Consider the following 20,652-nt stretch of genomic DNA (forward strand, 5'->3'; position numbering starts at 1 on the left):
ACTAGATGGGAATTGTTGCCTTACTCGATAATTAGAGGTTACATTATATTTCAAATCTGGAAGTGATCTTAGGAATATTTGATTCCAGTTTTTTCATGTTACACGAGAACAGAATGAGATCTAAAGATCCTACACAAAGCAGAATAAGATCCTGAGTCACCTGACATTCAAATGATTGCTCTTCTACCAAAAATGATTAAAAGAGAGGGAACACATCCATAAAAGATCAAGTGTTGTAGTAAAAAAGGGATAGAAGCACATGATACATTATATATATATATATATATACACATATGTGTGTGTGTGTGTATATATATGAAGGTCTTATATATATACATATATATATGAATGTCAGTCGTAGATCAAGGGTTAGGGTGGGTCATGAACCAATAATTAAATTTCATCTAATTTTATGCACTCAATTAAAAACAAGCAAATACATACATACATATATGCATAAAGAATTAGAATGGCTTCCAAGACAGATGGAAACAAATAGTAAATGTATGTTCAATGAGTGGATGAGTGAAATGTCTTGCCAAATGATCCCAATTCATTTGGAGACTGAGATCAAGGAGTTCAAGGACCCATAAGACATGAACTTCGTTGTCTCTTCGTTTTCCTGCCTCCTAGAGGAGAGAAATAACTTGGCCTCCTCAATTCTTGTTTGTCTTTAAGAACCTGAGGAGTACTTTGTCTTTGACAACAATAGAACAAATGGTATTCATATATCATTTTTATTGTTTACAAAAGATTATACCCCAGAGCATATCTTGTCCTCAAAATAAATTTGCCAAGTAGATATTCCCATTTCAAAGGTAAGGAAGTGGAAGGGAAGAGAAATGAAGTGACTTACTCAAGGCCAGAGAACTGATATGTGTTGGAGCGAGTAGGAAATGAGAAGTAAAAATCTTGTGCTCCCACTGCTGGTCTGAGAATTGAATAATTCCCAGTTGTCTAGGAATATTCAAAATTATTGTATACAATTACTTAAAATCCCCCTGGAAGACATGCAGTTTCTAAATGCCTAATTGCCACAACTGAAGTAAATCAGTAGTCATGGTCCAACCTCTACTGGAGAGGAAGGGGGAGTTTGAATGATACAATTTATGTTGTTCAACATCGCTCTCTTTTTATCCAACGGCAACCTTTTACAGATGACTTGGAGTTGCAAAAACTCAAAGATTTGCTTAGGCAAATTCTTTATTCATGACATTGTGCACCCAAGATTTTCTTTCCTCCAGCCAGTCCCTGGAAACACATTTAGGTTATTGTGCTATTTTCATTTTATGACTACAGAAACAGAGTTCAAATGTTCTTAGTCTAAGACTATACAGCAACTTCTTTCTAAACTAGGAAGGTATGAATCTGAGATCTCCCATTTTCAGAAAGCTTCCATAATCTTTGCATGTATCGCATTCCAGCTTTCATAGAGGGGATGTCTGAGTCATTTGCTCATCCGACAAATCGTCATACTTTCACCAACAAACATTCTTCCCTGGTTTTCTCTCTTCCTGAAGCATGTAGCAATGTTCCCAGCTCTCAAGAAAGATCTGGAGCAGCTCGGAAGATAAGAGCAATTGGAGAAGAAAGTTACAATTTAGTGGAGTTAATTTCATCGCAGGCTTTCAGCATGCTATTCACATGCAAACTTCACACAGAATATTTTTATCACTACCTTATTGGAATAGATTGGTAATTAATAGTTTGTAATCCACCACTGCTAACACGTTTTGACTTATTAAACACTTGGACAAAATAAAAGAAGATCTGTTTTGCCATAAGGGGGAGCTTTTGAGTTCTATAAAGAGGGGGAAAAAATAAGAAAAAAAATATATTACATGTATGTCCCAGTTCAAAAACAGACCTACAAAGCAGCAAATGGTCAGATCCTTACCTGTGACTTAAACAATTTCAGAAGACCTGAATTGCTTAACTTGAAAAAATTAGGCAAATTAATATTTTTCTCTCATTTTCTTCCTATAAAATTAAAATAATTTCTAATGACCAATAGAGTATTTTAAAGAGTATTTGGAGGAATTCAGAGACCCAGTTGTACTAGGACTACGGCTTCTGAAAGGCAGATGTCCTGGACAGTGCCTTTCTTCTATTTTCTTCTGATGATTCCATAAGAACTTTGGAAAGATTTGGGTTAGCTGAAGCCAGCCTTATCTGGGGGCTCAGAAAAGAGGGGAATGGTTCATCATTGTACAACTTTAAGGAAATTCTGAGAGGGAAAAGGACAGGGGAAGCAAAAAAAAAAAAAGAGGGAAAGAGGTAAAGGGAGAGGAGAGAGGAAGCGGGAAGAAGAGTGAGGGAGAGAGTGAGAAAAAGAGAAAGAGAGGGAGAGGGAAGGAGGGAGAGACAGCGAGAGAGAGAGAGAATTAAAAAAAAAAATCTAAGAATCAAGTTTCAAGACTCTTTATGTGCTATAGAAAAGGATGAGGTTTACCAGCAAAGTGCAAAGGGAATCCTGAGAGAAGAGACTGATTTTTCTCCTGCCATCAGAAATAATAATAATAAGTGGGGGGAGTGAGGGAGGGGAAAAAAGCAAGCAAAACAAAACAAAAACAGGAATGTGTGTTTTGAGCAGGAATGAGGAGAGCTGGGAGGACCGTAAGGGGGTGTGTACAGAATTTCATTAAATTGTTACTTTAAGATTGTCTTCTTAAAAAAAAAAGAGAGAGAGAGAGAGAAAAGGAGGGGGTGGAGAAGCGGGAGCGAAGGAAAGGAGGCAAACGGCAAAGTGAAGGAAAGCTGGATAGCTCGGCCTCTCCAAACTGATTGATTAGTCATGATCCCCGCAGTTTTAACAGGGACTCATTCAATTGGGAAGGTGGAGCGCTGGGGAGCAGATTAGCATACGCTTGTTTACTCATCTTCTGAGGGATTTTTTCCCCCTCTTTCCTTTCATTTTGAGAAGAAGGAGGGAGGGGAGGGGGGACTGGGGGGGGAGAAGGGGGCTGTGGCTTGTGTTATAAAGGACGCAAAAAATAAATAAATTAGAGCATCTTTTGGGGGGAGGGAATTCAGCGGATCAGTCTTAGAGGAGCTTTTTTTTGGAGCGAGAAATCATATAAAATAAAATGAAATAAAACAAGGAGGAAGGCAACCAGCTGTTAGGGGGGGAAATAAGGCAGATAAAGGAGCGGGGAGAGAAATTAATTGCCAACCAGGAGGAGTTGGGCTGTATTTTTCAAAGGTGGGGAGAGTGGAGCACACACCTTGAGGAGGAAAGCGAGAAAGAAAAGAAAAAAGCAAGTGGAAGGGGGGGCTCGCCCAAGAAGGGTGAAGAAGCGAAGAAAGTCGAGGCGCCGAGGCTCCCAAAGCTGGCAGCTCCGGGCGGCGGGGCAGGGGCGAGGGGGGGGCGGGGGGAACCGTCGGACATGCGGCTCTGGAGTTGGGTGCTGCACCTGGGGCTGCTGAGCGCCGCGCTGGGCTGCGGGCTGGCCGAGACCCGGGGCCGGAAGACCCCCGGCCCCGCCGCCGGCCCGGCCACCTGGCCACCGGGGGCCCGGGCCGCCTCGCCGCCGCCGCCGCCGTGCCGGGGGTACCTGGAAGCCGATGGGTCCCCGGGGGCAGCAGAGGAGGTAGGGGGCCACCCCGGGCGCTCTATTTCAGCGGGCGAGGCGAGCAGCTGCGCCTCCGGGCCGACCTCGAGCTGCCCCGGGACGCGTTCACGCTGCAAGTGTGGCTGCGAGCGGAGGGGGGCCAGAGGTCTCCGGCAGTGATCACAGGTAAGTGTGGGCGCCCCGGCGGGCGCTGCACCGTCCCTGCGGCCCCAGAGGCGCGCGGGTGTCTGGGCGCGGGTGGCGGGCGGGTCGGGGGCTTGCGGGCGTGTCTGTGCTGGCGCTGCCCCGCGAGCGGCGCAGAGACATCCGGGCGAGCTGAGAGCCTCACTTTGCCCCATCGGTGGAATGGGCACACTCGGAAGGCGTAGCTGCCCGATGCCTGGAAGGAACCTGGGGAGCCCTCCTGACGGCCCCGCGGACCCTTGGCCAGTGAGGGCTGGTTCCCGGAGAGCCTAGGGCACGTAACCCGTGCTCCGAATGGTCAGATGCACTCTCTCCGTTTGGGATGAAAGGGAGGATGACCCAATTGAGATGCATGTGAAAGGAGACTTGGGGACCGTTGATTTCTTTGACGTTTTAATGGGGGTAGCTCCCCTTCATTAGGCCCCATTCCCCTGAAAGCCGGCAAGGGCAAGGTTGTTGTAATCGCCAGGACTTAGAAGTCCTCGAAGTGCCCCAAAGTTGCTCACTGATTGAAGCCTGCCTCTGGGACTCACCCTCACCCCCTCCACGCCATCCCATGTCCTAGCTTTTAAAGACCATTGCCTGTCACTCGGGGCTGGGACGAGACCTTCCTAACGCATACCCCGCCAGTGTTCCCCAGAAGCGGCTGCGAAACGGGGCGCTTTTCTCATTTGGGACTTCAAGAGCCCGTAATGAATTTGAGTTCTCCCTCCTCAGCCTCCCTCTCTCTCCCCTTCGCTGTTCCACGGCAAAGCCTATAGTGAAACGGGACACTTTGCGAGGATTGCAAACCTTAGAAATGCTCCAGCATCCATTTTCCCCCCTCTAAATGAATCTGTGGAAATGCCTTTAATAAAACTGGGGAGCGGAGGTGGGGGCGGCGCTGGAGAGAGGAGGAAAGTTTTGCCTTTTCTGTCTGGGAGATTCCCTTTCTGCACAAACAATCTTGCCATGTCCTGGGACGTCTTAAAGTGAGAGTAGGGGTTCCCCCTTCACTGCAGCCAGGAAACGTGTGAAGGCGTTTTGCGATCCCACCCCCTCACACACACTTTCTTAGAAGGGAAAGCTCTGAGCTCTTCGGGCAGTTCTGCTTCTTCCTGTCTTTCCATGGCTTGGACTTTCACAGATGTAGCACTGACTATCCAGTTGACATGAAGACCCCTTTAGGAGACCCACACTCTGCTGCTATCCCAAGAATACGTCTCCCAAAGCCCCCGCTTTCCAGCTATCAAAGGAGAGCGATACAGTGATTCCCCCCAACAACCCACAACTGACGTCATCGCATGCTATTTTTCCTTTTTTTTTTTTTCTTTCCCGGGAAGAAGAAGGAAACTGAACTCATTCACTTTTAACTCGCAAGCCCTATTTGCCCAGAGGAGGGTCTAATTTGGAACAGAGGGGACGTTATCCATAATAATAATGACGATGGTGATAATTTAGGGCTGTAGTATGTTGACTTCTCTTTCCAAACATGTGAAAAAGCAAAGAGACTGCTGCTTGGAGGTGATTTTTTTTTTAATCTGTAAGTCTGGTTTTTCCTAGTCTTTACCTGTCGTACCAGTGATTTGGAAGGCATTCCCTGGAGAGAGGAGAGCACAGGGTTATGCAGACATCATCAGTGAAAGGGTAGTGAATGCATTTTAACTATGTAAGGGTGTCTACATAAATACATGTGTATATATTATATATATATATATATATACACACACATACATACATATATATAACACCTGGGATTCCACAGGAGACTGCTTTATAAATGTCTATAATTCAGACAAGGAGCCTCTCTTCACACGCATTCTCTTGAGCACTCATTCACTCTCTCACACAAAGATTGTTGCAGTAAAATACTTTAATTGGATGGGGGGCATTAGGTTACTATTGCTTGTATAAAATGCCTGGTCCATTTTATGTGTAGAAATAACATTCCTCTCAAAACGAAAAAAATAAATAAATAAGTAAGCACTGCTGTCGTGTAGCACCAGAAAGCCAGGAGCTTTTCTCCTGAGGATTCTGGTGGATTTCTTTTCCCTCCCCTAGTTGAGTTGGAGCCAGATTTGGCGGTGTGTAAACACCTGGCTCTGAGCCAGAAAAGACTCATTCTGCATATCCTCCACATGGTACAGGCTGTTGGACTAAAAAGAACCTGCTTCTCCTTGAATTAAAAAGCAAACAAACAGAGGTTCTTTGCAGAAGTACTTTTTCAGCTCCCTCCTTCGTGTAAGTTTGGGCTGGGAGAGCCAGGAACGAGGTGGGCAGCAAGGATCCGGTGCTAAGGCTCACCCTCTCGCTGCGACCTCAGGTGCCCAGTTTGCTGCCTGACCTCTGCTGGCTTTCTCTGGCTGGGCGTTGCCACTTTCCTAGGAATCCCTGGTCACCTATCTTGAGAGAGCAGTCATCGCTCAGCAGGGACCGCGCTGCTATTTCAGGCAGAGAGTTGCTGTCTTGCTGTCAGGCCAGGCTGCCTTACATCACTCTTTGCTGCAGGATTCAATTGGGTTTCGTAAAGGTCTAATTTTACGGTGCTGTTAACCGGGTCTGTCGTCTGGCAGAGGCAGGCCTTGCCGCTCCTGGTAGGCGGGCTATGCTCCCAGATCCGCCCGGGATGCTATTTCTGCCCCGGTTCAAACTTCACTGACACCAGTTCAGACAGGCGCTCGGAGAGAGGGGGAAGGAGTGAAGGAGCAGTTTGCTTCTGAAGCTCAGAAAACATGCCTTTTATTTTTCTGAAAGGAAAGGAGAAAAATATATATGTTAATACATAAAAAAAGGAAAGGCTTATGCAGGCGAAAACAAAGCCAAAGTTAGAAAGTGCCTATGTGTAGGATTCTCTGGAGGGTCCACCAGTGGATGGTCTTTAGGATTGAAGAATCCTTTAAGGCTACTGTGAGAAGGGTCCTCAGAGTTTACCCAAGGCAGTTTCCCTTTTGGCCGAATGGGGAGAGAGACACACAGAGAGGGGAGGGGTGTGTGCTGGATGACACAGCTCCTCAGCGGCAGGAACTAGGATTTAATCCCTGGCATCTGACTTCCAGGCCTTGCCCCCTGCACCGCTGAGAGAATGTGTCCCATAAACACCATCACCTCTCACCCCACACGGACCCACCACCCACACACAGCCTTCAGCCTTCATGCATAGCAATTTGGGCTCCCTTTCAAGTCAGGGGATGAGGGGTTGTTTCTGACACATCCCTTTGCTTTTGTACCACACCAGGCAGGAGGAACCAGACCCCTGTTCCTCATCCCCAACTGCCCCCTCAACACCCCTCCAGTTTGAAAGAAAAAGGAAAACAAAAGACTCAATTTGCTCCATCGAGCAGAGGCCTTGAGCAGCAGTTAATCTTGTTAAAGTTTCTCCTGACCTGTTAGATAAGTGAAATGTGGACCCCACAAGTACTGCCCTCCTCCCACCCCTGTCCCACTCCCCTTTCCTTAGTGATTCGGAATTCCTGCTCAGAAGGAGAAAAGGATTTACCTGAATCCCATCCAGCACCTCTGCTTGCCGGCCTTTTTTCTTTTGTTCTAATGGTTGAACTGGATTAAGTGTGCTGGTTATTCCCAAGAATCTTTTTTTCCTTCCCTTCTGCAGCCCCCACTTCCTAGTATCCACCCAACCCTCAAAAAAGAGTACCCACATTTTCTCCACTTCAGCATTGCTGTAACAATGAAGTTTGGGTTTAAGTATATGGCTAGGAGTCCATATATTAACAAGGCTTTTCTCCAATATCTGTAGTCCTACCTAGGATCTAGAATACTGTAATAGTTAGAACTCAGTTTTAGTAGCCAGGTTACCTAAGTGGAATCTCTGCCCCTAACTAACTGTGTGACCTTGGGCAGGAAAGCTAGTTGACTTCTCTGGACTTCATTCACCTTCCTCATGTATGGAGTGATGATGGCATAAGTACTTATCTCATAGAGTTGTGTAAATGCTAAGAGAACTTGGACGTGGAAGGTACTTAAAACTGGACTTGGTATGTAGTAAGTGCTCAACAAACTTCATTCTTATTAGACATGATTTTCCAAATATCTCAGTCTTGGCTTTCTGGACTGGGGAATACTCGAAGGTATGAAGAAATCCAACTCTACCTGGGTGCTTCCTTGACGATGCTGGGCACTTTCCTTGTGCCAGCATGTTTTGCCCTCACAACTACCCTGAGAAGTGTGTATCATCGCATGTACTTCACAAAAGAGGAATCTGAGTTTCAGAGAGTTGAAATGACTTGGTCTAAAGTCCCACAGGTTCTCAGTGGACAGAGCTTAGATGTGAACCCAAGTCCTTGTTTCCTCTGTCAGCAGTCTTTTTGGAGAGAGACGAAATGATTCACATGCTCTTCCTTAATCTTTCTGTGGAACGTTTCCATTCCTTTCTGCATCTCTATGTGTCAACCATATACCTACAGATTGAAGAGGGTGAGAAATGGGTATAAATCTCAACTGAAGCCCTGGACGAAACCTGGCAGATCTGTTTTTCTTTTCACATCAAATTATCAGACAGACAGGCTTGGAATTTCTCTTACATGCTGTGTAATTTGAGTCAAGTCACTTCATCCATCTATCCCTTGGTTTACTTATCTATAAAATGGGCATAATGACATCAGGATACTTCAATGAAATAAACATGCAAGAAGTACACAGTGCAGTGTCAACTTGAATTAGGGACTCAGTCAAGGGTAGCTGAATCTAGGAAGTAGCTGCATCTCTTTTTCCAGTTTCCGACTTTGGCTTTCAAAAAGTGGGGCCTGTTTGTAAGGCTTCCCCTCTTGAGTTGCTGGGGTGTCTCTCTAGAGTAGATAACACATCTTGGGGAACAATTAGACTCCTTCAAATACCTTTCTTTCACTTTGATCTTCTCCTCTTTGACATGCTAGGATGACCCCTCAGTAATAAGAGCCAAAGGAGGCCCAGAACCACTGGGACCTGTAAACAGGAAAACAAGTTAGCATTCAGAGAGAGCAAGCACCTCCAGAAAAGGAAGCCACACAGATCTCCTGTCGGCCTCTTGCTCCTTCCCCAGGTGCTCCCCAAACTCTCACCTTCCCTTGAGCTGCCACTCAGTGAACAAATAGAAGTGATAAAGGCTATGAAACCTGGGAAAGCACCTCCCATTTTTCCCTGCACAGAGAAAGGCAAAATTGAGGTCCAGAGATACGGAACTCGGGAGTGTGGGTTGTGTATGGCCAGCCTGGACATGAACTCGGTGATCATCTGAGTCACACAGCTCACTGTGCAACAGGAAAGTTGAGGACCAGGGTCACACAAAATTAAACTGTATTCACAGATGATCCCCTCTAAATGGTCTGAGAGATCTTTCAGTCCAGCACTTTCCATTCCTGGATGCACCTGGAATAACCAGCTTTTAAAACATCCTTCTGCCCAGGCTGCACCCCAAGGATTCTGATGTTGTGGGTCTGAGATTGGCCTGGGAACACGTGTTTCCAAAGGCCTTCTCAGGTAATGTTGAAGGGCCACTAGTGAAAATAATTACTGATGTATTCTGACATCCCCTTGTTCTGCAGAGGCCCAAAGGGGAAGTGATGTTCCCTGCTTACTGAGCTGGGTAGTAGCTAAGCATTTAGGGAAGTTCCGGTGCCCCAGCTCTGAAGGACCCCTCTTCCATCCTGAATTCCTCTGTTCTCTCCAAATCCCTGGGTGCCACAGGTCCTGACATTTCATTTTTTCCAGTGCCATTCCTGTGTGGAACCATGATGGTCCCCACCTTTACAGGATGCACCTGATGTCAAATGAAGCTCTCAGAGTTTTGGAGAGAGAAGGCTCTTTGAACAGGAAGGATTATAAGAAAGGGAAGCTCAGCTGTGAGGCATTCACCATTCACTTTGCCCTGGGCTAGTCCTTTAGAAAGATGTGTGTTCCTATTACTTCAAAACCCCTCACCTTGAGATCCCTCTAAAACCAGCACTGGCTGCAGGTGTCTCCAATGAGGAAATGAGAAAATCTCCAGGTGCTAGAGGTAGGAGGACTCCCTCTATATAAGCTTGTCTCTTAGCTACCTGTGGCTGAGGCCTGGGGAATCCGGTAGGCATTTGTTTCTCTCCTCACTAGTTGCCCCTTCTCTAGAACTTAGTTCCCTTTCCCTAAGGTTCTTCTAACTTTCTTCTTACTGCAGTAAGAGCTCTGCTTCTTGCCTTGATGCAGTTACTGGAAATGCTCAACTGTGATTCTGACACCAGCAGCTGAGAACTGACTTGTAAGTTCCTTGGCTTGTTTGAAGATCTGTAAGTGGGAATTAGGAGGTCAGAGTTCAGGTCCTGGTTTGGCTTCCTCTAAGCTGTGTGACCTGTGGTCTCTGACTTAACCACTGGGGCCTCAGGGGAGAGGGTTTTGGGGATGGTTACTCTCAATGTCCCCATCTCATGGGCTGTCATGGGACCAGGTGAGACAATGCCGGGAGAAGCTGTTGGCTGAGGTCAGACCACAGTGCACGGGTCAGCATGGTTAGGAGGAGCTAGAAGGTAAGAAGATGTGAGGGATTAGTGCAATCAGGATCATTCCTGGAAAGGTGCTTTTATTATCATCATTCACACTGTAGATGATAAACAGTGATGGAGTTAGCAAACCTTTTCATGCCTGTGACCTCACTGGAGTTCTTTGATGTTGGGACTTCATAAGTCTGCCAAATCCTGCCACTTACTGCTTTATGACCTTGACCATTTACTGCTTCTCTCTGGACCTCAGTGTTCTCAGGATGCAAAAGGAGGGTCAGGGGTGAAATAGGGACTTTCAAACTGTGCCCCGCAATCGTAGGGCACTTCTGGGACAAGGGTAAAAGGGAGGACTCTGCCTCTCTCCTTCCCTTCACCTTATTCCTCTTAAATTGTGTGATTCTACAAACTTATGTTTAAAGGAATATGTTCCTCCATTACAAAGAGATTAAATGGACACGGACTGATATTGAGGAGTTATTAATCTTGATAGGTGTGATATATATTGTTCTTATGATTTTTTTTAAAGATCCTAATTTGTTAGAAATGCATACTGAAGTACTTGTGGGTAAAATTATGTTTTGTCTATTTTGTTTGTTTGTTTAAAAAGCTCCAGAAAAAAAAAAAAAAAAAAGGTTCCGGGATTAGTGGTAGGTGAGAGATTAGCAAACTCATAACAATTGTTGAAACCAAGTGATTAAACCTTGGAGCTTTAATACATTTTTGTTCATGCTGTGGTGTGTGATTGAAGATTTCCATAATAAAAAGTTAAAAATACTAAAAGTGTTTGAGAGCCACAGGAGGAAGTGAAGTCTCAGTTCCCTGCGTGTTCTGTGACCTGAAAGGTTTGCAAATACGGAGACCACCGCTTAGAGAGGGTTAGGGACTCCCCCAAGGTCGCACAAAGATGAGCTGAAAGTCATGACACAGCCCAGGCTTCAGATCTGAGGAGCTCCCCATCCCCTCCTCTCTATACACTTGCAAACTCAAGTGAAAATTATTATCCAGGGAGAACCTGAGTGGAATAAAAGTGATGAGGGGAGCGTTAGGAGGAGCATGGAGAAGGGGCAAGTGGAGGCTTGCTCTGCAATAAGAAGCTTTTGAGTGAGAAAATTATTTGCTGTATGGGACTGCCCTACATATTGTGAAACGTTTAGCATCTTTGGCCCTGTTCATGAGAATTTTATGGGATCTGCTAGTGATTGTGACAGGCCCAGAAGTATTGTGACAATACACACACACATACTCATATACTCACAGGTCCACATACCCTTAGTTCTCGTTTTTCTGGTTCCTTATTTCTGTCCATCCCTAACTACCTGGAGAGCAATTCTAGAGCCTTCTAGAGCCCTGGGGCAGTGACCTACAGGAGCATATGTTTACTGAGGAAGTATTTTGCAATGGTTGATCACAGGACTCAGGAATCAAACTGCCTGGTCAAACCCTGACTATTGCACCTGCTGGTTGTGTGACCTTGGCCAAGTTACTTAGTATCTCCAAGCTTCATTTTTCCCCTCTGTAAAGTGCAGATAATACTAGCTGTTACTTCATAGGGTTGTTTTGAAGATTAACTGGGCCTCCATGTGGAAAATGCTTAGTAATGGAATCTAGACCATGCAGTAACCCAGCAAATGTTAACTCATATCAGTATTATGTGTGCCAGCCATTGCCATGCATTATTTCTAATAATCTCAATAACTCTAGGAGTTAGACATACTTATCTCTTTTGGCAAAGCCAGGAATTGCCTTTTCCTCCCTTACAACTCAGGAAAGAGTTATTGCTGTCATCTTAACATAAAAAAAATAAAAATTTAAACAACTAAATTGAAAGGCAAACAATATAAACACATTATTGTGTCATTTAAAAAAAAAATAGTGCATGCTCATTGTATTTCTGAGATTTTTTTACAAACAACAAGAGACCAGGTAAAATTTGTCTATTTCCTGCCCAAGCATGCAACAAGTATTTTTTGAGTTTCTGCTCTGTGCTGGGTACAGTTTTAGGCCTTGAGGACAGAGCAGTCAACAAAAGAGAGAAACATCTCCGCCCTCAGGGAGTTTATATTCTGGGCAGTGGGTGTTGGGGAGAAGGTAGAGACAGACTATAAATGAATAAGCATATATATCCCATAATGTCAGGTGAATGTTTGTAAAGAAAAAGTTGAGAAGTAAGTCTAGGAATGCTGTGTGGGAGTGGGGATGCAGGAGGAGTGGGGAGTGAGATTTGAAAAGAGTGGTCAAGGGAGGCCATCATGAGAGTAGCATTGAAGAAGAGACCTATGAGCAGGCCTGAGGCTCTCTGGAGAAGGCCACAGTGTATCGCAAAAGGAGGAGCAATGCGCTTTGAGCTAGGAGATGTCAGTTCTAGCACTAGCTTGCTGTGTGACTTTAGACAAGTCACTCTCCCTCTCAGAACCAATTTTCACGTCTGAACTTTGTGGTACTGTAGGGATGATTTGCACTAAAGACACTTCCACGGACACTTCCTAGGATTCTATAATCCTCATCAAGGCTGTCCTCAGACAAAACTATGAAGTTGGCAATTGTTCCAGTTTTCTTCCTTTTCTGGTGTATTTTCCTCCACTAGGTGGTGCCTGTGCCTGTCACCCTCAGGGGCCAAGTGTGGACGTATTTTCGGCTTCCACACCTCAGCAACACTGGGGAAAAAAGAAGATGGTACACCTTCCTGCTAAGTACCATTGACTGGTAACAACTTGGAATGTTACTGCTCCATTGGTGGATACTCTTTTAGGACTGCCCAGAAAGCTTTGTATCACAAAGCAATGTACCAGTGGTAGAATTTCTAAGACTGACTGAAGACATTATTTGGGGAATATTGGTACTTCCTGATAGCTGGAATCCATCCTATTAATAATATAACTAGTTCTAGCCCCCACAAATATCCAGAAAACACGCTGAGTGACTCCCAGTCATCACTTACTGGGTGAATGCTAGCATATTCATATTTTGTAATTTCTTAGGATATAAAGGCCATTCCAGACAAATTCCTGGACTTTGGAAAAGACCACTGGCCTTTTAGTATTGCTTATCATTTTAATCAGACAACTCAGTGAATTAAAATACCAACACTCTGGAGTCTGTCATCATTTTCCAGACTATTTTCCTTCAGAGGATCCCTGGAACTGTCATCTCTGAAGTATATTCTGCTTCCTCTCAACTCCCTCCCCCTTCTCTCTCTTCCTGCTCCTCATACCCAGCTTATTTGCTTTGACCACTTGGAGTTTTCTCCAAACAAGATAAAGAAAATATGTTTGTTTTTCAGTATTATTTGCCACAAACCCAGGGTCCACAGAACCTGGAAAAATATAAGAGGTTCCCCTGTTCTACTTTAGATTGTAGAGAACCCTGGTCTGGTCTCAGATTCCAACCCACTTGGAGGAAACTAAGATATAAAAGCTGGTCAGTAACAACTTGGGATATCGAAGTATGTGAGTAGGGGCAGCGTACCACTGGTTGCTGAGCCCTGATATAGTCTTGTGTGTTTAGGAAGCCAGTGGTCCAACCCGTACCTATTATCCTTGTAATCAAGAAGTTATTCCTATGCCTGTCCCATATCCATTCCTGTTGCTCTGTGAACATGAAAGGTGGCTCGGCAGAATATGGCCAAATGCATTTGTGTGGAGGGGGTTATTTTCCCCAGTGTGACTGCAGATCTTTCAGCTCAGAGGCTGATGAAGGAAGAGAGAAGGCTGTGTTAATAGGCTAATCTTAAGATGCAAGGCACCCAGGCAGAAAACATAAAACGTTGATAAATGTGATGCTCAGTTTTGTGAAGTAATCTTCATTTAAGTCCAAAGAAACAAGGTGTGTCAAAGTCCAAAGGACTCATCCAAGCCATTTATTTCATAGATGAGGGACTGAGGGGTGATGAGGAAAGTGGCTTGTCCAAGTCAGTGACCAAACTGGGTAAAGACGAGTACCATTGACTGATAACAACTTAAAATGTTACTCTTCCATTGGTAAATACTCTTGCATGGCTGCCCAAAAGCTTTGTGTCACAAAGCAGAAAACTTAGAATGTTACTTCTACATTGGTAGATCCTCCATTGGTAGATACTTTAAAGTCTTAAGCCAGGTCTGGCTCCACTTGTCTCCTGACTTTACACCCTTTCCCATAGATTAATTACCCATCTGTCTACTAATGGTCATTATTTGTCCAGACTCCACTGGGCTCCAGACTCACAGATCCACCTGTCTACTGGAAATGTTAGCACTTTCTACGAACTCCACACTTCTGAAACAATCATCTTCACTCCAAAATTCCTTGCATCCTCATCTTGATTGGTGTCACCCACTCTATATTACATCATCCACCATATTCAATCAGTCATCAATTCCTGACTCTCCTGCTTCCTTATAATGTTTATAGCCAACCTCTCTTCTCTGTACCTTAAATCCTCTTTTTCTCTCTGTGACTATTTCCCTAGTATTATAATGCCCACTTCTCTGAAGTTCAATCCCTGCACTCCCTTCAACCTGCTCACCAACATCCAACAGTCACATCTGTCCAGAATGCAAATCTGACTCTGTCACTTGTAGCTAAAAGATCTTCAATAAAATCTGAATTATTTGAAGTTCCCCCAAATGCACCTGGCTTTTTAATTATCACTTTTTTTACTTGGCTTATCTTCTATTTCCAGTGCACTATTTTGCAGAATTTTTATGCCTTTACAGGATTTTGCCAGAGTTTTCTCTCTTCTGAGAAGCCCTTCATAACTTCCCCAAAGTGTAACTTGTTCCCTACCTTATTCATCTGTTCCCACTATGCTTTCTGCACACTTTTATCAAAATACCTGGAATTATGACATTTAATTGTGTACATATTTGAGATCTTATCCATCTCAAGTTCTCTATTGCCTCGCTCAGTATCTGACCTATAAAAGGGCTATATGTATTTTTGTTTAATAAATGGATGACTGGATAAGAGAACCAGTTGAATATCTAATAATTCTGGGAGAAAGAGCTCAGGAACCTTAGGCATGTTGCATTACGTAACCAAAGCACATGACCTAGCATGTGCGTCACCGTCAGAAACATTACACAGTGGTTAATTCCATTTACCCCTGAGCAAAGAAGTCAGAAGGGAAAAGAAATCTGGCCTTCCAAAACAGAAGGGGGAGGGGAATAGTGTATTTAAGGGCCTTCTCAGCTCTCACATCGGGCTTTCTAATCCAAGCCACATTTTGGCCTTGGTCTTCGCCTCTCAGCCCTGTGCCTGTTTGCAAAACATTTGTTTTGTGTGTGCACGGCAGTACATAATCTTAAGCTTTGCTTGCCTCTCATATTTCCCTCTCTCCCCCTTATCAGTGTCCTTCTGAGCTGCAAGTGTCCTGGCAGTCATATCTGTTGCTTGAGTCTTCACCCATTTCCCTCCTTTCTGTTAGTGGGGCTTTCTATCTGCTTTCCTTGATTTTCCTTGATCTTGTGAGACCTTGTGATGACCTCAGGATCTGGAATTCTCTATCCACTGTTTATATACCCCTAGGAGAGAAGACACATTCTCAGCAGTAATAACAGTAATGAAAGCAGCTAGCTTATAATAAGCACTTACTATGTGCTGGCACTATGCTGAATGCTACACTTTGAACACTCTGAAACTGGGTTATAAAGTTGCATGACTCCCTGAAGTACCCATGGCTAATGGGTGGTGAAACTGGAATTCTAATCCACACCAGTTTAATTTTATCTCTCTTCATCCTCAAGGCCTGACACATTGCTTGGAACACCGCAATTACTCAGTAAATGTTCCATGAGAGAGTGAATATATGAATGACTGAATGAATGAATGGTGGTGCCCCCCAGTGGCTAATGCAAACATTTGAAGAATGTAGAATGGAAAGGTAAAGAAGGAAGAGAGGGAGGGATAGAGGAAGAAATAGAGGAAAAATCTGAATGAACATTATAAGATTTCAAAAAGATTGGCTAAGAAATCTCAGATATGCAAAGTATATTTTATTTGCAAGTGATTTTCAAACAGAAAGACATTTTACATCCATTAGAGCATTTCCCACCTTTAACTAGTCCTTTAGGAGATATACAGTTGTCCCTCAGTGTCCACGGGGGATCGGTTCCAGGACCAACTCCCTCAATGCCAAAATCTGAAGATGCTCAAGTCCCCAATGTAAAATGGCATAGTGTTTGTGAATAACCCACACACATCCTCCCATATACTTTGAATCATTTCTTGGTTATTTATAGTACATAATCCAATGTTAATGCTATATAAATAGTTGTTATGTGGTATTATTTGTATTATTTTTATTAAGTATTATATTTTAATTTATTCTGCAATATTTTCAATCTGAATTTGGTTGACTCCACAGATGCAGAGGCTATAGATAAGGAGGACCAATTTTATACTTATTTCAAAGATACTCTGCCAAAAATTTTTTTGGATTCTTGTTTTGAGAATCAGTGCCTGGGACATGCTTCCCCAGATATGCTCAATGGAGCCTCCTTGTCATCCTCTGATGAGGGTCCTGATGCATTCTCAGGCAAATCTTGGAATTATGGGGGTGACCATGCTGAGTGAATATGGGGTTTTGAATAGAACAGTGACTCTGGAATAACAAGGCTGATTTTTAGGTGACTGTCATCAGAGCTGATTAAGCCTTGATAGAGCCAGTATTAAGCTCTCAGGATGACCCCTTTACAGAACAGCCCCCCAAGAGGCTGATTAAATCTGCTAAAAACAAATGCAATATCTTGACCTTCCCTTTCCCAAATTCTAAAGCTGGAGTAACAGAAACTGCTTTATCAAATTTGCTCAGTTTACAGACTGAGAAACTGAGATCCATGGATGTTTAGCTGTTAAATTAAGCTAAGCTAAGTGAGTAAGGTTAAGCAGCAAATTGGCAGCAAAATTGAAACTAAAATTTAGATCTGTTGACTTCCACATCAATGCTCTTTCCACTGGGTCACTTTATTTTCCTTTACAGTGTGGGGTGATAGTTATAACTATGGGTTTATATTAGTAAGATTATTAGAAAACATCATACAGCTGTTTAATAACTTTTTTAAAGAACTCATGTGCCAATCCGCTGTCCTAGACATTCTTTAATATTCAATGGGAAGTGAAAGTTTATTAGGAAAGGTAAATGTTCCTTCATTTCTTCCTTCTTTCTAACCATTCACCCTGCTATTTCATATGTAGTTATTAAGCAATTTTTATATATTATACATTGAGTTAGGAGATGAGAATTAAAAAGAAGAACAAGGCATATTTCCATGCCTTGAGGAACTCCCAGTCCTAGTGGTGGAAGCAGACTGGTAAACAGATAGATGACATCATGGTAACTGCTATAACTAAGCAATTAACAGAGTCCTGGGGAAGCACAGAGCAGAAACACTATGTTATGAAACACCCATGTTTATCATGAGAGCGAAAAACCGCTCTGAAATTTCAAAGGCATAAGTGATCTTTTCCACCTGGAGGATTGGGGACTTGTTCATGAAATGAATGTGTATGTATATAGAGTGTGTGCTCTGCCTTGTGTGGGGGTATAGCCATGTATGTAATTTTAAACATATAGCCATAAATCAAATGAGAACAATCAACACTTCTGGATTCATGCCTCAGCTGTAGATACTTACCCAGAGTATCTTTTAGGAGCATGGTGTTAGGAAATTATTGGACAATTCAATATCCATCACCATCTGCATCAAGCCAGTACAACTCCTTATCTTCCCGCCTCATAGCGTTTATCACACTCTATTGTGATTTCCTTGGTATCTGTCTGTTTCTCCCCAATTATCTCTGAGCTTGGAGCAGAGACCATTTTGGTCTTCACCTCTGCATTATTCCTATTACTTCGCACAATACTAGGCATGTCGGTGAGGGCTGGGTAAACAATGTTAAATGAATGAACAGATTAGAGGTGGCTCCAAATAAGGAATAAGATAAGGTGATTGAATGTGAGTGCTGTGAAGAAAAGGTGCTTTGAGAATTAATAGCATAGGCCTTAGAAAGACCAAACAGTAAAGGCAGACACATTGTGAGTGGCATTGACTGTAAGATATGGCCCTGATCTCTCTGAGCTAACCAGTTACCTATTGAAATGTATATGCTTATCATCTTTCCCTATCTCTCTGCCTCTCTTTCTTTCCAGTGAACCAGTATACCATCTATGCTAGCTTTAAGTCCCTTCCCTGTGGCTGTCCTTCAGCCTCTCCAAACCCATTCTTTTTTTTGAGATGGAGTCTCACTCTGTCACTCAGGCTGGAGTGCAGTGGCGCAATCTTGGCTCACTGCAACCTCCACCTCCCGAGGTCAAGCAATTCTCCTGCCTCAGCCTCCCAAGTAGCTGGCGTTACAGGCACCTGCCACCACGCCAAGCTAATTTTTGTATTTTTATTAGAGGCGGGGCTTCATCATGTTGGCCAGGCTGGTCTCGAACTCCTGACCTCAGGTGATCCGCCCGCCTTGGCCTCCCAAAGTGCTGGGATTACAGGCGTGAGCCACCGCACCTAACCTCTCCAAACTATTCTTAGAGCTGCTAAGAGCTAAGTGGAATTGTAAGGGATGTGTCCATGCTCCTCTTGCAATCTTCACCTAGAATATAAGAGGAGGAAGATGGCGCACTAGATTTTTTTTTTTTTTTTTTTTTAATCTAGCGTGCCAGGAAGTTATCAGAGAGCTTCAAACAATGGAGTTACTGGATCTGGCTTATGGTTTCCAAAGATCACTCTGACTACTATGTGGAGAATGGATTGCGTGAGGCCAAGAGTGAGGTCTCAGTTACAACAGCATCATGATCGATTGCTGATGTTATGACTTAGTATTTTGGTTAATATAATTATCGTTTATTTCCTTATGAATACGAGTACCAAGTGAAATACCAGAATAGCACTCCTATTTTAGATGAACAGAGGATAGGGGAGTTTTTGCACTTGGGTTCAGAAGTACTTGATTTGTAAACCCGAAGACATTTTCTGTAAAAATTTGAGGTTGTGCACATTTTTCTGGAGTCAAAGTTCTTCTTAGTTTCTTAAAGGGATCTATGTCCCTGAAATGGTGACTTACATGCTGAAAAACAGGGGGCATACCAGGTCATTTCCTGAAGCTTGTTCCCAGCTCTAAAATATGAACACTGTAGGGGATCTGTGAAAATGAGAATGTTGATGTTGAGTTGTCATATCAGACTGAGCAATTGCACTTTCCTTCATCTGTACCCTTGTTGGAGTAAATAGAATTTGGACCTTTTTTTCCTCTGAGGAAGAATTAGTTTATTTCTTAGAAATATAATCTACAACTTTGTTTATTCAAACTCTGCTTTCTGAGTTTCTCTGAGTTTTTAAATAGGCAAGTTCACTTCAAATGTGGCCTGAAGTGGTCCTGCCCATAAGTATTCACTATGGACTTTGACCATGAATCCACAAATCCAGCCACCTATCCACCCTTCCATCAATCTACTCTTCCATCCATTACCCATCTATTAACTCTCCTTCCCTCCCTTTCTTCCTTCCTCCCTACCCCCTTACCTCCCCCCACTCCCTCCCTCTCTTCCTTTTTTCCTTCCATCCACCCTTCCATCAATCCATCCCTTTTCATCCCCATTCATTCCCTAATTCATCCACCCTTCTTTTCTTTCTTCTTTTCTGCTATCCATCCATCTATCCATCCATCCATTCATCTGTTCATCCATCTTTCCATTCTTCGACAAATGTAATCTTCCATTTACCAGGCTTTGTGCTAGGACTGAAGGAAGAGTTAGGGGGTTCCAATTCTTGCTTTTATGCTGCTCTGAGTTCTTAAAAAAAAAAAAAAAAAAATCCCCTGAGACATCTTCACTGACCCGTATGCTTCCACAGAGTAGAGTGTGAAGACCACTCATTGAAAAGTAATTTGAAAAGTTAAAGTGTTCTGCCTGCATAGTTCTATCACATAAATATTCCTGGTAGTGCTCTGAGTCTGGATCTAGACTACCAGAGGCTCCTTTATCAACAGTAGTATTTTAGATCAATAACAGTTTCTACCCTTAGGTTAGCAGGTACTGGAAAAACAACAGAAAGTTTGAAATGGAAGCCTTTCTTTGGGAAAAGGCAGGCTTAGGTGAGACCAGAGAAGGGAGCTGCCAGTCACTTAGCTTCTGGGACTCTCTTTTCCCACAGCCTCCCAAAGCCCTTGTTTAGTGATGCTGAGCCTTCACGTTCTGTGTATGCCTCTGGATGTATGATGTAGCAGAACGCCCTTGTGGTATGGGGTTGTTTCAGTTTCCAAAGCATTTTCGACATGTACCTATCATATTCCCACTCCCCTTGTAAAACAAGCATTTTCATTTAATACAGTGAGGTCTTTGTATTCTCAACAACAAACACATGGTCTAAGGCTCTAGGACACAACCTGCCTTTTTCTCCAACCCCCACTTTCAACGCCCCCACCACTCTGTCCACACTTACAAAGCCCAGTGTTAGCAGAAATGTCTGTTTACAAACAAG

The 20,652-nt window shown here is 43.6% G+C and overlaps 1 protein-coding gene across 1 annotated transcript in view; it reads left to right on the forward strand.

The window, feature by feature from the left end:
- The first annotated feature begins 3,386 nt into the window (after positions 1-3,386).
- Positions 3,387-20,652, forward strand: part of PAPPA (pappalysin 1) — a 246,402-nt gene continuing 229,136 nt past the window's right edge. Inside the window, 2 exon segments of the mRNA XM_032164971.2 lie at positions 3,387-3,594; positions 3,597-3,737. Of these exon segments, the coding sequence (XP_032020862.1) occupies positions 3,387-3,594; positions 3,597-3,737 (349 nt within the window).

The sequence above is a fragment of the Hylobates moloch genome, unplaced genomic scaffold, assembly GCF_009828535.3.
Source record: "Hylobates moloch isolate HMO894 unplaced genomic scaffold, HMol_V3 SCAFFOLD_10, whole genome shotgun sequence".
Taxonomy (NCBI): Eukaryota; Metazoa; Chordata; class Mammalia; order Primates; family Hylobatidae; genus Hylobates; species Hylobates moloch.